This window comes from Cetorhinus maximus, chromosome 33, assembly GCF_964194155.1.
Source record: "Cetorhinus maximus chromosome 33, sCetMax3.hap1.1, whole genome shotgun sequence".
Taxonomy (NCBI): Eukaryota; Metazoa; Chordata; class Chondrichthyes; order Lamniformes; family Cetorhinidae; genus Cetorhinus; species Cetorhinus maximus.
In genome coordinates, this window is record NC_135911.1 from 714,111 (window position 1) to 733,533 (window position 19,423).

Here is a 19,423-nt window from a genome sequence, read left to right on the forward strand (position 1 = left end):
CATCACACCATTCATACACACTCCCTAATTAAACATCACACCATTCACACCCATTCCCTAATTAAACATCACACCATTCGCACCCTATCCCTAATTAAACATCACACCATTCACATCCACTCCCTAATTAAACATCACACTATTCACACCCACTCCCTAATTAAACATCACACCATTCACACCCACTCCCTAATTAAACATCACACCATTCACACCCACTCCCAAATTAAACATCACACCATTCACACACACTCCCCAATTAAATATCAAACCATTCGCACCCACTCCCTAATTAATCATCACACCATTCACACCCTATCCCTAATTAAGCATCACACCATTAACACACCCACTCCCTATTTAAACATCACTCCATTCATACACACTCCCTAATTAAACATCACACCATTCACACCCATTCCCTAATTAAACATCACAACATCAAACACACTCCCTAATTAAACATCACACCATTCGCACCCACTCCCTTATTAAACATCACACCATTCACACACACTCCCTAATTAAACATCACACCATTCACACCCACTCCCTAAATAAACATCACACGATTCACACCCACTCCCTAATTAAAAATCACACCTTTCACACCCACTCCCTAATTAAACATCACACCATTCACACCAACTCCCTAATTAAACATCACACCATTCACACCTACTCCCTAATTAAACATCACACCATTCACACCCACTGCCTAATTAAACATCATACCATTCACACCCACTCCCAATTTAAATATCACACCAATCACACCCACTCCCTAATTAAACATCACACCATTCACACACACTCCCTAATTAAACATCACACCATTAACACACACTCCCTAATTAAACATCGCACCATTCACACACACTCCCTAATTAAACATCACACCATTCACACCCACTCCCTAATTAAACATCACACCATTCACCCACACACTCCCTAATTAAACATCGCCCATTCACACACAGTCCCTAATTAAACTTCACACCATTCACACACACTCCTTAATTTAACATCGCACCATTCACACCCACTCCCTAATTAAACATCACACCATTCACACCCACTCCCTAATTAATTTCGCACCATTCACACACACTCCCTAATTAAACATCACACCATTCACACCCACTCCCTAATTAAACATCACACCATTCACACACACTCCCAAAATAAACATCACACCATTCAGACACACTCCCTACTTAAACATCACACCATTCACAACAACCCCCTAATTAAACATCGCACCATTCACACCCACTCCCTAATTAAACATCACACCATTCACACACACTCCCAAAATAAACATCACACCATTCACACACACTCCCTACTTAAACATCACACCATTCACAACAACCCCCTAATTAAACATCGCACCATTCACACCCACTCCCTAATTAAACATCACACCATTCACACCCACTCCCTAATTAAACATCACACCATTCACACACACTCCCTAATTAAACATTGCACCATTCACACCCACTGCCTAATTAAACATCACACCATTCACACCAACTCCCTAATTAAACATCACACCATTCACACACACTCCATAATTAAACATCACACCATTCACACCCACTCCCTAATTAAACATCACACCATTCACGCACACTCGCTAATTAAACACCGCACCATCAAACACACTCCCTAATAAAACATCGCCCCATTCACACACACTCCCTAATTAAACATCACACCATTCACACACACTCCCTAATTAAACATCACACCATTCACACCCAACCCCTAATTATACATCACACCATTCGCACACACTCCCTAATTAAACATCACACCATTCACACCCACTCCCTAATTAAACATCACACCATTCACACAAACTCCCTAATTAAACATCACACCATTCACACAAAATCCCTAATTAAACATCACACCATTCACACACACACCCTAATTAAACATCACACCATTCACACCCACTCCCTAATTAAACATCACACCATTCATACCCACTGCCGAATTGAACACCGCACCATTCACACCCACTCCCTTATTAAACATCACAGCATTCACACACACTCCCTAATTAAACATCACACCATTCACACCCACTCCCTAAATAAACATCACACGATTCACACCCACTCCCTAATTTAACATCGCACCATTCACGCACACTCCCTAATTAAACATCGCACCATTCACACACACTCACTAAGTAAACATCACACCATTCACACACACTCCCTAATTCAACATCACACCATTCACACCCACTCCCTTATTAAACATCACACCATTCACACACACTCCCTAATTAAACATCACACCATTCACACCCACTCCCTAAATAAACATCACACGATTCACACCCACTCCCTAATTTAACATCGCACCATTCACGCACACTCCCTAATTAAACATCACACTATTCACACCCACTCCCTAATTAAACATCACACCGTTCACACATCCACTCCCTAATTAAACATCACACCATTCATACACACTCCCTAATTAAACATCACACCATTCACACCCATTCCCTAATTAAACATCTCACCATTCGCACCCTATCCCTAATTAAACATCACACCATTCACATCCACTCCCTAATTAAACATCACACTATTCACACCCACTCTAAAATTAAACATCACACCATTCACACCCACTCCCTAATTAAACATCACACCATTCACACCCACTCCCAAATTAAACATCACACCATTCACACACACTCCCCAATTAAATATCAAACCATTCGCACCCACTCCCTAATTAATCATCACACCATTCACACCCTATCCCTAATTAAGCATCACACCATTAACACACCCACTCCCTATTTAAACATCACTCCATTCATACACACTCCCTAATTAAACATCACACCATTCACACCCATTCCCTAATTAAACATCACAACATCAAACACACTCCCTAATTAAACATCACACCATTCGCACCCACTCCCTAATTAAATATCACACCATTCACACCCACTCCCTAATTAAACATCACACCATTCACACCCACTCCCTAATTAAACATCACACCATTCACACCCACTCCCTAATTAAACATCACACCATTCACACACACTCCCTAATCAAACATCACACCATTCACACCCACTCCCTAATTAAACATCACACCATTCACACCCACTCCCTAATTAAACATCACACCATTCACGCCCACCCCCTAATTAAACATCACACCATTCACACAAAATCCCTAATTAAACATCACACCATTCACACAAAATCCCTAATTAAACATCACACCATTCACACACACTCCCTAATTAAACTTCACACCATTCACACCCACTCCCTAATTAAACATCACACCATTCATACCCACTCCCGAATTAAACACCGCACCATTCACACCCACTCCCTAATTAAACATCGCACCATTCACACCCACTCCCTAATTAAACATCACACGATTCACACCCACTCCCTAATTAAACATCGCTCCATTCACACACACTCCCTAATTAAACACCGCACCATTCACACACACTCCCTAATTAAACATCGCACCATTCACACCCACTCCCTAATTAAACACCGCACCATTCACACCCACTCCCTAATTAAACATCGCACCATTCACACCCACTCCCTAATTAAACATCGCACCATTCACATACACTCCCTAATTAAACATCACACCATTCACACACACTCACTATGTAAACATCACACCATTCACACACACTCCCTAATTCAACATCACACCATTCACACTCTCTCCCTAATTGAACATCATACCATTCGCACCCACTCCCTAATTAAACATCACACCATTAACACCCACTCCCTAATTAAACATCGCACCATTCACACCCTCTCCCTAATTAAACATCACACCATTCGCACCCACTCCCTAATTAAACATCACACCATTCACATCCACTCCCTAATTAAACATCACAGCATTCACACCCACTCCCTAATTAAACACCACACCGTTCACACATCCACTCCCTAATTAAACATCACACCATTCACACACACACCCTAATTAAACATCACACCATTCACACACACTCCCTAATTAAACATCACACCATTCACACCCACTCCCTAATTAAACATCACACCATTCACACCCACTCCCTTATTAAACATCACACCATTCACACAAACTCCCTAATTAAATATCACATCATTCGCACCCTCTCCCTAATTAAACATCACACCATTCACACCCTATCCCTAATTAAGCATCACACCATTCACACCCACTCCCTAATTAAACATCAAACCATTCACACCCACTCCCTAATTAAACATCACACCATTCACACCCACTCCCTAATTAAACATCACACCATTCACACCCACTCCCTAATTAAACATCACACCATTCACACCCACTCCCTAATTAAACATCACACCATTCACACCCACTCCCTAATTAAACATCACACCATTCACACCCACTCCCTAAATAAGCATCACACCATTCACACCCACTCCCTAATTAAACATCAAACCATTCACACCCACTCCCTAATTAAACATCACACCATTCACACCCACTCCCTAATTAAACATCACACCATTCTCACCCACTCCCTAATTAAACATCGCACCATTCACACCCACTCCCTAATTAAACATCAAACCATTCACACCCACTCCCTAATTAAACGTCACACCATTCACACCGACTCCCTAATTAAACATCACACCATTCACACCCACTCCCTAATTAAACATCACACCATTCACCCACACACTCCCTAATTAAACATCGCCCATTCACACACAGTCCCTAATTAACTTCACACCATTCACACCCACTCCTTAATTTAACATCGCACCATTCACACCCACTCCCTAATTAAACATCACACCATTCACACCCACTCCCTAATTAATTTCGCACCATTCACACACACTCCCTAATTAAACATCACACCATTCACACACACTCCCTAATTAATTTCGCACCATTCACACACACTCCCTAATTAAACATCACACCATTCACACACACTCCCAAAATAAACATCACACCATTCACACACACTCCCTACTTAAACATCACAACATTCACAACAACCCCCTAATTAAACATCGCACCATTCACACCCACTCCCTAATTAAACATCACACCATTCACACACACTCCCTACTTAAACATCACACCATTCACAACAACCCCCTAATTAAACATCGCACCATTCACACCCACTCCCTAATTAAACATCACACCATTCACACCCACTCCCTAATTAAACATCACACCATTCACACACACTCCCTAATTAAACATCGCACCATTCACACCCGCTGCCTAATTAAACATCACACCATTCACACCAACTCCCTAATTAAACATCACACCATTCACACACACTCCATAATTAAACATCACACCATTCACACCCACTCCCTAATTAAACATCACACCATTCACGCACACTCGCTAATTAAACACCGCACCATTAAACACACTCCCTAATAAAACATCGCCCCATTCACACACACTCCCTAATTAAACATCACACCATTCACACACACTCCCTAATTAAACATCACACCATTCACACCCAAACCCTAATTATACATCACACCATTCGCACACACTCCCTAATTAAACATCACACCATTCACACCCACTCCCTAATTAAACATCACACCATTCACACAAACTCCCTAATTAAACATCACACCATTAACACAAAATCCCTAATTAAACATCACACCATTCACACACACACCCTAATTAAACATCACACCATTCACACCCACTCCCTAATTAAACATCAAACCATTCATACCCACTGCCGAATTGAACACCGCACCATTCACACCCACTCCCTTATTAAACATCACACCATTCACACACACTCCCTAATTAAACATCACACCATTCACACCCACTACCTAATTAAACATCACACGATTCACACCCACTCCCTAATTTAACATCGCACCATTCACACACACTCCCTAATTAAACATCGCACCATTCACACACACTCACTAAGTAAACATCACACCATTCACACGCACTCCCTAATTCAACATCACACCATTCACACTCTCTCCCAAATTAAACATCATACCATTCGCACCCACTCCCTAATTAAACATCACACCATTCACACCCACTCCCTAATTAAACATCGCACCATTCACACCCACTCCCTAATTAAACATCACACCATTCACACCCTCTCCCTAATTAAACATCACACCATTCGCACCCACTCCCTAATTAAACATCACACCATTCACATCCACTCCCTAATTAAACATCACACTATTCACACCCACACCCTAATTAAACATCACACCGTTCACACATCCACTCCCTAATTAAACATCACACCATTCATACACACTCCCGAATTAAACATCACACCATTCACACCCATTCCCTAATTAAACATCACACCATTCGCACCCTATCCCTAATTAAACATCACACCATTCACACACCCTCTCCCTATTTAAACATCACACCATTCACACCCACTCCCTAATTAAACATCACACCATTCACACCCACTCCCTAATTAAACATCACACCATTCACACCCACTCCCTAATTAACATCACACCATTCACGCCCACCCCCTAATTAAACATCACACCATTCACACACACTCCCTAATCAAACATCACACCATTCACACCCACTCCCTAATTAAACATCACACCATTCACACACACTCCCTAATTAAACATCACACCATTCACACCCACTCCCTAATTAAACATCACACCATTCATACACACTCCCTAATTATACATCACACCATTCACACCCACTCCCTAATTAAACATCACACCATTCACGCACACTCCCTAATTAAACATCACACCATTCACGCACACTCCCTAATTAAACATCACACCATTCACGCACACTCCCTAATTAAACATCACACCATTCACACACACTCCCTAATTAAACATCACACCATTCACACACACTCCCTAATTAAATATCACACCATTCGCACCCACTCCCTAATTAATCATCACACCATTCACACCCACTCCCTAATTAAACATCACATCATTCACACCCACTCCCTAATTAAACATCACACCATTCATACACACTCCCTAATTAAACATCACACCATTCACACCCATTCCCTAATTAAACATCATAACATCAAACACACTCCCTAATTCAACATCACACCATTCACACTCTCTCCCTAATTAAACATCATACCATTCGCACCCACTCCCTAATTAAACATCACACCATTAACACCCACTCCCTAATTAAACATCGCACCATTCACACCCTCTCCCTAATTAAACATCACACCATTCCCACCCACTCCCTAATTAAACATCACACCATTCACATCCACTCCCTAATTAAACATCACACTATTCACACCCACTCCCTAATTAAACATCACACCGTTCACACATCCACTCCCTAATTAAACATCACACCATTCACACACACACCCTAATTAAACATCACACCATTCACACACACTCCCTAATTAAATATCACATCATTCGCAAACACTCCCTAATTAAACATCACACCATTCACACCCTATCCCTAATTAAGCATCACACCATTCACACCCACTCCCTAATTAAACATCAAACCATTCACACCCACTCCCTAATTAAACATCACACCATTCACACAAACTCCCTAATTAAACATCACACCATTCACACAAAATCCCTAATTAAACATCACACCATTCACACACACACCCTAATTAAACATCACACCATTCACACCCACTCCCTAATTAAACATCAAACCATTCATACCCACTGCCGAATTGAACACCGCACCATTCACACCCACTCCCTTATTAAACATCACACCATTCACACACACTCCCTAATTAAACATCACACCATTCACACCCACTACCTAATTAAACATCACACGATTCACACCCACTCCCTAATTTAACATCGCACCATTCACACACACTCCCTAATTAAACATCGCACCATTCACACACACTCACTAAGTAAACATCACACCATTCACACGCACTCCCTAATTCAACATCACACCATTCACACTCTCTCCCAAATTAAACATCATACCATTCGCACCCACTCCCTAATTAAACATCACACCATTCACACCCACTCCCTAATTAAACATCGCACCATTCACACCCACTCCCTAATTAAACATCACACCATTCTCACCCTCTCCCTAATTAAACATCACACCATTCGCACCCACTCCCTAATTAAACATCACACCATTCACATCCACTCCCTAATTAAACATCACACTATTCACACCCACACCCTAATTAAACATCACACCGTTCACACATCCACTCCCTAATTAAACATCACACCATTCATACACACTCCCAAATTAAACATCACACCATTCACACCCATTCCCTAATTAAACATCACACCATTCGCACCCTATCCCTAATTAAACATCACACCATTCACACACCCTCTCCCTATTTAAACATCACACCATGCATACACACTCCCTAATTAAACATCACACCATTCACACCCACTCCCTAATTAAACATCACACCATTCACGCACACTCCCTAATTAAACATCACACCATTCACGCATACTCCCTAATTAAACATCACACCATTCACGCACACTCCCTAATTAAACATCACACCATTCACACACACTCCCTAATTAAACATCACACCATTCACACACACTCCCTAATTAAATATCACACCATTCGCACCCACTCCCTAATTAATCATCACACCATTCACACCCACTCCCTAATAAAACATCACATCATTCACACCCACTCCCTAATTAAACATCACACCATTCATACACACTCCCTAATTAAACATCACACCATTCACACCCATTCCCTAATTAAACATCACAACATCAAACACACTCCCTAATTCAACATCACACCATTCACACTCTCTCCCTAATTAAACATCATACCATTCGCACCCACTCCCTAATTAAACATCACACCATTAACACCCACTCCCTAATTAAACATCGCACCATTCACACCCTCTCCCTAATTAAACATCACACCATTCGCACCCACTCCCTAATTAAACATCACACCATTCACATCCACTCCCTAATTAAACATCACACTATTCACACCCACTCCCTAATTAAACATCACACCATTCACACCCACTCCCTAATTAAACATCACACCATTCACACCCACTCCCTAATTAAACATCGCACCATTCACACCCACTCCCTAATTAAACATCGCACCATTCACACCCACTCCCTGATTAAACATCAAACCATTCACACCCACTCCCTAATTAAACATCACACCATTCATACACACTCCCTAATTAAACATCACACCATTCGCACCCACTCCCTAATTAAACATCAGACCATTCACACCCTATCCCTAATTAAATATCACACCATTCACACCTACCCCCTAATTAAACATCACACCATTCACACCCACTCCCTAATTAAACATCACACCATTCTCACACACTCCCTAATTAAACATCACACCATTCACACCCACTCCCTAATTAAACATCACACCATTCTCTCACACTCCCTAATTAAACATCACACCATTCACACACACTCCCTACTTAAACATCACACCATTCTCACACACTCCCTAATTAAACATCACACCATTCGTACCCACCCCCTAATTAAACATCACACCATTCACACACACTCCCTAATTAAACTTCACACCATTCTCACACACTCCCTAATTAAACATCACACCATTCACACACACTCCCTAATTAAACATCAAACCATTCACACACACTCCCTAATTAAACATCGCACCATTCACACCCACTCCCTAATTAAACATCACATCATTCACACCCACTCCCTAATTAAACATCGCACCATTCGCACCCACTCCCTAATTAAACATCACACCATTCACACCCACTCCCTAATTAATCATCGCACCATTCACACCCACTCCCTAATTAAACATCACACCATTCACACCCACTCCCTAATTAAACATCAAACCATTCACACCCACTCCCTAATTAAACATCACACCATTCACACCCACTCCCTAATTAAACATCACACCATTCACACCCACTCCCTAATTAAACATCACACCATTCACACCCACTCCCTAATTAAACATCAAACCATTCACACCCACTCCTTAATTAAACATCACACCATTCACACCCACTCCCTAATTAAACATCACACCATTCACATCCACTCCCTAATTTAAAATCACACCATTCACACCCACTCCCTAATTAAACATAACACCATTCACACCCATTCCCTAATTAATCATCGCACCTTTCACACACACTACCTAATTAAACATCGCACCATTCACAGACAATCCCTAATTAAACATCACACCATTCACACACACTCCCTAATTAAACATCACACCATTCACACCCACTCCCTAATTAAACATCACACCATTCACACACACTCCCCAACTAAACATCAAAGCATTCACACACACTTCCTAATTAAACATCGCATCATTCACACCCACTCCCTAATTAAACATCAAACCATTCACACACACCCTCTAATTAAACATCAAACCATTCACACACACTTCCTAATTAAACATCAAACCATTCACACACACTCCCTAATTAAACATCACACCATTCACACCCACTCTCTAATTAAACATCACACCATTCACACCCACTCCCTAATTAAACATCACACCATTCACACCCACTCCCTAATTAAACATCACACCATTCACACCCACTCCCTAATTAAACATCACACCATTCACACCGACCTCCTAATAAACATCACACCATTCACACCCACTCCCTAATTAAACATCACACCATTCACACCCACTCCCTAATTATACATCACACCATTCACACACACTCCCTAATTAAATATCACATCATTCGCACCCACTCCCTAATTAAACATAACACCATTCACACACACACCCTAATTAAACATCACACCATTCACACACACTCCCTAATTAAACTTCACACCATTCACACACACACCCTAATTAAATATCACACCATTCACACACACTCCCTAATTAAACATCACACCATTCACACCCTATCCCTAATTAAGCATCACACCATTCACACACCCACTCCCTATTTAAACATCACACCATTCATACACACTCCCTAATTAAACATCACACCATTCACACCCATTCCCTAATTAAACATCACAACATCAAACACACTCCCTAATTAAACATCACACCATTCGCACCCACTCCCTAATTAAACATCACACCATTCACACCCACTCCCTAATTAAACATCACACCATTCACACCCACTCCCTAATTAAACATCACACCATTCACACCCACTCCCTAATTAAACATCACACCATTCACACCCACTCCCTAATTAACATCACACCATTCACGCCCACCCCCTAATTAAACATCACACCATTCACACCCACTCCCTAATTAAACATCACACCATTCACACACACTCCCTAATCAAACATCACACCATTCACACCCACTCCCTAATTAAACATCACACCATTCACACCCACTCCCTAATTAAACATCACACCATTCACACCCACCCTCTAATTAAACATCGCACCATTCACACCCACTCCCTAATTAAACATCGCACCATTCACACCCGCTCCCTAATTAAACATCACACCATTCACTCCCACTCCCTAATTAAACATCGCACCATTCACACCCACTCCCTAATTAAACATCACACCATTCACACCCATTCCATAATTTAACATCGCACCTTTCACACACACTACCTAATTAAACATCGCACCATTCACAGACAATCCCTAATTAAACATCACACCATTCACACACACTCCCTAATTAAACATCACACCATTCACACCCACTCCCTAATTAAACATCTCACCATTCACACCCACTCCCTCATTAAACATCACACCATTCACACCCACTCCCTAATTAAACATCACACCATTCACACACACTCCCCAACTAAACATCAAAGCATTCACACACACTTCCTAATTAAACATCGCATCATTCACACCCACTCCCTAATTAAACATCAAACCATTCACACACACCCTCTAATTAAACATCAAACCATTCACACACACTTCCTAATTAAACATCAAACCATTCACACACACTCCCTAATTAAACATCACACCATTCACACCCACTCTCTAATTAAACATCACACCATTCACACCCACTCCCTAATTAAACATCACACCATTCACACCCACTCCCTAATTAAACATCACACCATTCACACCCACTCCCTAATTAAACATCACACCATTCACACCGACCTCCTAATAAACATCACACCATTCACACCCACTCCCTAATTAAACATCACACCATTCACACCCACTCCCTAATTATACATCACACCATTCACACACACTCCCTAATTAAATATCACATCATTCGCACCCACTCCCTAATTAAACATAACACCATTCACACACACACCCTAATTAAACATCACACCATTCACACACACTCCCTAATTAAACATCACACCATTCACACACACACCCTAATTAAACATCACACCATTCACACACACTCCCTAATTAAACATCACACCATTCACACCCTATCCCTAATTAAGCATCACACCATTCACACACCCACTCCCTATTTAAACATCACACCATTCATACACACTCCCTAATTAAACATCACACCATTCACACCCATTCCCTAATTAAACATCACAACATCAAACACACTCCCTAATTAAACATCACACCATTCGCACCCACTCCCTAATTAAACATCACACCATTCACACCCACTCCCTAATTAAACATCACACCATTCACACCCACTCCCTAATTAAACATCACACCATTCACACCCACTCCCTAATTAAACATCACACCATTCACACCCACTCCCTAATTAAACATCACACCATTCACACACACTCCCTAATTAAACATCACACCATTCACACCCACTCCCTAATTAAACATCACACCATTCACACCCACTCCCTAATTAAACATCACACCATTCACACCCACTCCCTAATTAAACATCACACCATTCACACACACTCCCTAATTAAACATCACACCATTCACACCCACTCCCTAATTAAACATCACACCATTCACACCCACTCCCTAATTAAACATCACACCATTCACACCCACTCCCTAATTAAACATCACACCATTCACACCCACTCCCTAATTAACATCACACCATTCACGCCCACCCCCTAATTAAACATCACACCATTCACACACACTCCCTAATCAAACATCACACCATTCACACCCACTCCCTAATTAAACATCACACCATTCACACACACTCCCTAATTAAACATCACACCATTCACACCCACTCCCTAATTAAACATCACACCATTCACACCCACTCCCTAATTAAACATCACACCATTCACACCCACCCCCTAATTAAACATCGCACCATTCACACCCACTCCCTAATTAAACATCGCACCATTCACACCCGCTCCCTAATTAAACATCACACCATTCACACCCATTCCCTTATTAAACATCACACCTTTCACACACACTCCCTAATTAAACATCGCACCATTCACACCTACTCCCTAATTAAACATCAGACCATTCACACCCATCCCTAATTAAACATCACACCATTCACACCCACCCCCTAATTAAACATCACACCATTCACACCCACTCCCTAATTAAACATCACACCATTCTCACACACTCCCTAATTAAACATCACACCATTCACACACACTCCCTAATTAAACATCACACCATTCTCGCACACTCCCTAATTAAACATCACACCATTCACACACACTCCCTAATTAAACATCAAACCATTCACACACACTCCCTAATTAAACATCACACCATTCACACCCACTCCCTAATTAAACATCACACCATCAAACACACTTCCTAATTAAACATCGCACCATTCACACCCATTCCCTAATTAAACATCACACCATTCACATCCACTCCCTAATTTAACATCACACCATTCACACCCACTCCCTAATTAAACGTCACACCATTCACACCCACTCCCTAATTAAACATCGCACCATTCACACCCACTCCCTAATTAAACATCACACCATCACACCCATTCCCTAATTAAACATCGCACCTTTCACACACACTCCCTAATTAAACATCGCACCATTCACAGACAATCCCTAATTAAACATCACACCATTCACACACACTCCCTAATTAAACATCACACCATTCACACCCACTCCCTAATTAAACATCACACCATTCACACCCACTCCCTAATTAAACATCACACCATTCACACCCACTCCCTAATTAAACATCACACCATTCACACCCACTCCCTAATTAAACATCACACCATTCACACCCACTCCCTTATTTAACATCACATCATCAAACACACTCCCTAATTAAACATCACACCATTCACACCCACTCCCTAATTAAACATCACACCATTCACACCCACTCCCTTATTAAACATCACACCATCAAACACACTCCCTAATTAAACATCACACCATTCACACCCACTCCCTAATTAAACATCACACCATTCACACACACTCCCCAACTAAACATCAAAGCATTCACACACACTTCCTAATTAAACATCGCATCATTCACACCCACTCCCTAATTAAACATCAAACCATTCACACACACCCTCTAATTAAACATCAAACCATTCACACACACTTCCTAATTAAACATCAAACCATTCACACACACTCCCTAATTAAACATCACACCATTCACACCCACTCCCTAATTAAACATCACACCATTCACACCCACTCCCTAATTAAACATCACACCATTCACACCCACTCCCTAATTAAACATCACACCATTCACACCCACTCCCTAATTAAACATCACACCATTCACACCCACCTCCTAATAAACATCACACCATTCACACCCACTCCCTAATTAAACATCACACCATTCACACCCACTCCCTAATTAAACATCACACCATTCACACCCACTCCCTAATTATACATCACACCATTCACACACACTCTCTAATTAAACATCACACCATTCACACCCACTCCCTAATTAAACATCACACCATTCACACCCACTCCCTAATTAAACATCGCACCATTCGCACCCACTCCCTAATTAAACATCGCACCATTCACACCCACTCCCTAATTAAACATCACACTCCCTAATTAAACATCACACCATTCACACCCACTCCCTAATTAAACATCACACCATTCATACACACTCCCTAATTAAACATCACACCATTCACACCCACTCCCTAATTAAACATCACACCATTCATACACACTCCCTAATTAAACATCACACCATTCACACCCACTCCCTAATTAAACATCACACTCCCTAATTAAACATCACACCATTCACACCCACTCCCTAATTAAACATCACACCATTCACACCCACTCCCTAATTAAACATCACACCATTCATACACACTCCCTAATTAAACATCACACCATTCACACCCACTCCCTAATTAAACATCACACCATTCATACACACTCCCTAATTAAACATCACACCATTCACACCCACTCCCTAATTAAACATCACACCATTCATACACACTCCCTAATTAAACATCACACCATTCACACCCACTCCCTAATTAAACATCACACCATTCATACACACTCCCTAATTAAACATCACACCATTCACACCCACTCCCTAATTAAGCATCACACCATTCACACCCACGCCCTAATTAAACATCACACCATTCACACCCACTCCCTAGTTAAACATCACACCATTCACACCCACTCCCTAATTAAACATCACACCATTCACACCCACTCCCTAATTAAACATCACACCATTCACACCCACTCCCTAATTAAACATCACACCATCAAACACACTCCTTGCTGATGCATTGCATGAATCGCAGACACCACCTTTTTATCTATTGCACTGTTTGTATTTGCTCCCTAATTACATTTTGCAGCATTTACCTGTACTGCTGACCCACACTTCCTCTGCTTTCGACACTGTTACTGAATAATACTTGAGTCTTTCTCTCTGTTCCACCTTTGCTCACCCTCCCATCCTGTCCCTCTGCTCTCTCTCCATCTTCCCCTCATACTTCCGACCTCCATCTCCCTTCCCTCTTCTCACCACCTCATGCCCTGCCTGCTTCACTCTGACACCTTGTTCACCCTTCCCCTGCTTCTCTCCCTCTCTCATTTCACCCCCCATCCTGTTGCCTCCCCATCTCTCTCTCCCCTCTGTCTTCCTCCCTGCCTCTCTTGTTCTCCCCTGCCCCTTCCTCTGTATTCTCCCTCCCTACCCGCCTCTCCCTTCGTCAATGCGTTCCACACCTTTGCCCTCTTTCCCTCACCTGTGTTGCTCCATCCCTATCCCTTCCCCACGCCCCATTCTTCACTCTCGTCCGCTCCATCCCCTCGATTCCCCTGACCGTCCCCTTGCCCTCCCCTCCTTCCCTACCCTAGGGTCGGAAGCCGGGGTACTTCTCCTTCCTGGACCCCTTCTCTCCTGCGGTCTGGCTGTTTATGCTGCTCGGTTACCTCGCTGTCAGCTGTGTGCTCTTCCTCGCGGCCAGGTAAGCTTTTTAACCTGTCACCGCCTCGCGGAACTGCCCCTGTACCATGCAACAGGGCCACTGGCTGTTCTCCGGAGGTTTCTCACACGCACCCTGTCATGTTTAATGACTGAGAATTGACTCCCCCTTCTCAGTGCTCCAAGGGTTAGTGAGTTCGGGGGGTGTGGGGTTGGGGATGGGGAGAGGGGGTTCTCTCTCCTTGGAATTGTCCAAGGTTCATACTCCTCCAGTATCAAGTGACCAGTGAAACACTGGGAAAATGGATTCAGAATTAAAGCAAATTTTAGTTCATTTTTGTTCATGGGATGCGGGAGTCGCTGGCTAGGCCAGCATTTATTGCCCATCCCTGATTTCCCTTTGTCAGAGGGCACTTAAGGGCCAACTACATTGCTGTGGGTCTGGAGTCACATGTAGGCCAGACCGGGTAAGGACAGCAGATTTCCCTCCCCTAAAGGAGCATTAGTGAACCAGATGGGTTTTTTACGGCAATTGGCAATTGTTACGTGGTCATTATCAGACTTTTAATTCCATTTCTTTTTATATTGAATTCAAATTCCACTATCTGCTGTGGTGGGACTTGTACCCAGGTCCCCAGGGCATTACCCTGGGTCTCTGGATCGCCACTCCAGTGACAATACCACAACACCACCAGATCATCAGTCCAGCACGATGAGATCCTGCTTAACCTATCTCCCAATCTGCGTCAATGGATGCATAAGACCATAAGACATAGGAGCAGAAATTTGGCCATTCGGCCCATCGAGTCTGCTCCGCCATTCAATCATGGCTGATAAGTTTCTCAACCCCATTCTCCCGCCTTCTCCCCGTAACCTTTGATCCCCTTACCAATCAAGAACCTATCTATCTCGCTCTTAAATACACTCAATGACCTGGCCTCCACAGCCTTCTGTGGCAATGAATTCCATAGATTCACCACTCTCTGGCTAAAGAAGTTTCTCCTCATCTCTGTTCTAAAAGGTCTTCCCTTTACTCTGAGGCTGTGCCCTCGGGTCCTAGTCTCTCCTACTAATGGGAACATCTTCCCCACGTCCACTCTATCCAGGCCTTTCAGTATTCTGTAAGTTTCAATCAGATCCCACCTCATCCTTCTAAACACCATCGAGTATAGACCCAGAGTCCTCAAACGTTCCTCATATGTTAAGCCTTTCAATCCTGGGATCGTTCTCATGAACCTCCTCTGGACCCTCTCCAGGTCCAGAACATCCTTCCTGAGGTAGGGGGCCCAAAATTGCTCACATTATTCTTAATGTGGTCTGACCAGAGCCTTATAAAGCCTCAGCAGCACATCCCTGCTTTTATATTCTAGTCCTCTCGAAATAAATGCCAACATTGCATTTGCCTTCCTAACTACCGACTCAACCTGCAAGTTAACCTTAAGAGAATCCTGGACTAGGACTCCCAAGTCCCTTTGCAGTCCAAGGTGAGGGTCAGGAGGTTTAGGGGGGGATGTGAGGAAAAACTTTTTTACCCAGAGGGTGGTGAGGGTCTGGAACGCGCTGCCTGGGAGGGTGGTGGAGGCGGGTTAGCCTCACATCCTTTAAAAAGTACCTGGATGAGCACTTGGCACCTCATAAGATTCAAGGCTATGGGCCAAGTGCTGGTAAATGGGATTAGGTAGGTAGGTCAAGTGTTTCTCACGTGTCGGTGCAGACCCAATGGGCCGAAGGGCCTCTTCTGCACTGTGTGATTCTGTGTCATAACATTCATGTTTCCCTAAGCTGAGGAAGGGGTTTAAGGGGGAATGGAACCAGGAGCCAAGATATGAATCAGTCATCATCTAAATGAATGCTAGAAATGGCTCGGGGGCTTGAGAGGCATCCCGGTATTTCAACACTCCTTGGATCTGCCTCGAGGGAGTTGGCTCTCTTAGGATATGGGATCCGAGAGTCTCATCCATTACACAAATGCAAAAAAACAGAAATGTCGGAAATGCTCGGCAGATCAGACAGCGTCCCCACAGAGGGAGAAATAGGATAAATATCCCAGGTCAACGATCTACCATTGCAACAGGAAAATGCCGGAGATGGAGCCAGGTTTTGAGCAAGTGCTTAGACAGAAGGGGGAGCTCCATGACATGGGTGTGAGGGAGGAGAGACTAAACGGATAAAGGGAAAATGATGGTGCAAGGGATTACTGATGGTGAAGAGGAAATTAAGGAGAAATGATTGGGTCTAGAGGAGGTGTGAATGGCAACAGCAGAATCATTGCCAAGAGCTGTTTGCCGTGAAAATGGGAGCAGTGTTACACAGGGATACAAGGAATAGGAATCAGGAGTAGACCATTCGGCCCATCCAGCCTGCTCCACCATTCAATACTATCATGGCTGATTTTGGGCTTCACCTCCACTTTCCCCTTTGCTCCCCATGTCCCTTAACTCCCTGGGAGACCAAAATAAAATCTGTCTGTCCCGGCCTTAAATGTTTTCAACGATGGATCATCCACAACCCTCTGGGATGGAGAATTCCAGAGATTCACCGCCCTCTGAGTGAAGAAATTCCTCCTCAGCTCAGTCCAAGATGATCGGCCCCCTCACCCTGAGACTGTGCCCCCCGTGTTTTAGATTCTCCGACCAAAGGAAACAACCTCTCAGCGTCGACCCTGTCAAACCCCTTCCCCATCTCGTGTGTCAGTGAGACCGTGTCTCATTCTCCTAAACTCCAGAGAATCCAGACCCAATTGACTCAGCCTCTCATCATAGGGACAACCCCCCCTCATCCCAGGGGCCAATCAAGTGACCCCTTCGCTGTACCCCCTCCAATGCGAGTACATCCTTCCTTAGATATGGAGGCCCAAAACTGTAGAGTAAAGGGTTAGTGGTTATGTTAATTAGAAA

The 19,423-nt window shown here is 42.9% G+C and overlaps 1 protein-coding gene across 1 annotated transcript in view; it reads left to right on the forward strand.

Moving 5' to 3' along the window:
- Positions 1–19,423, forward strand: part of LOC144671543 (glutamate receptor ionotropic, kainate 5-like) — a 484,710-nt gene that overhangs the window by 320,994 nt on the left and 144,293 nt on the right. Inside the window, exon 14 of the mRNA XM_078533496.1 lies at positions 16,460–16,569. Coding sequence (XP_078389622.1) covers positions 16,460–16,569 — 110 coding nt within the window. The remainder of the gene's footprint in view (positions 1–16,459; positions 16,570–19,423) is intronic.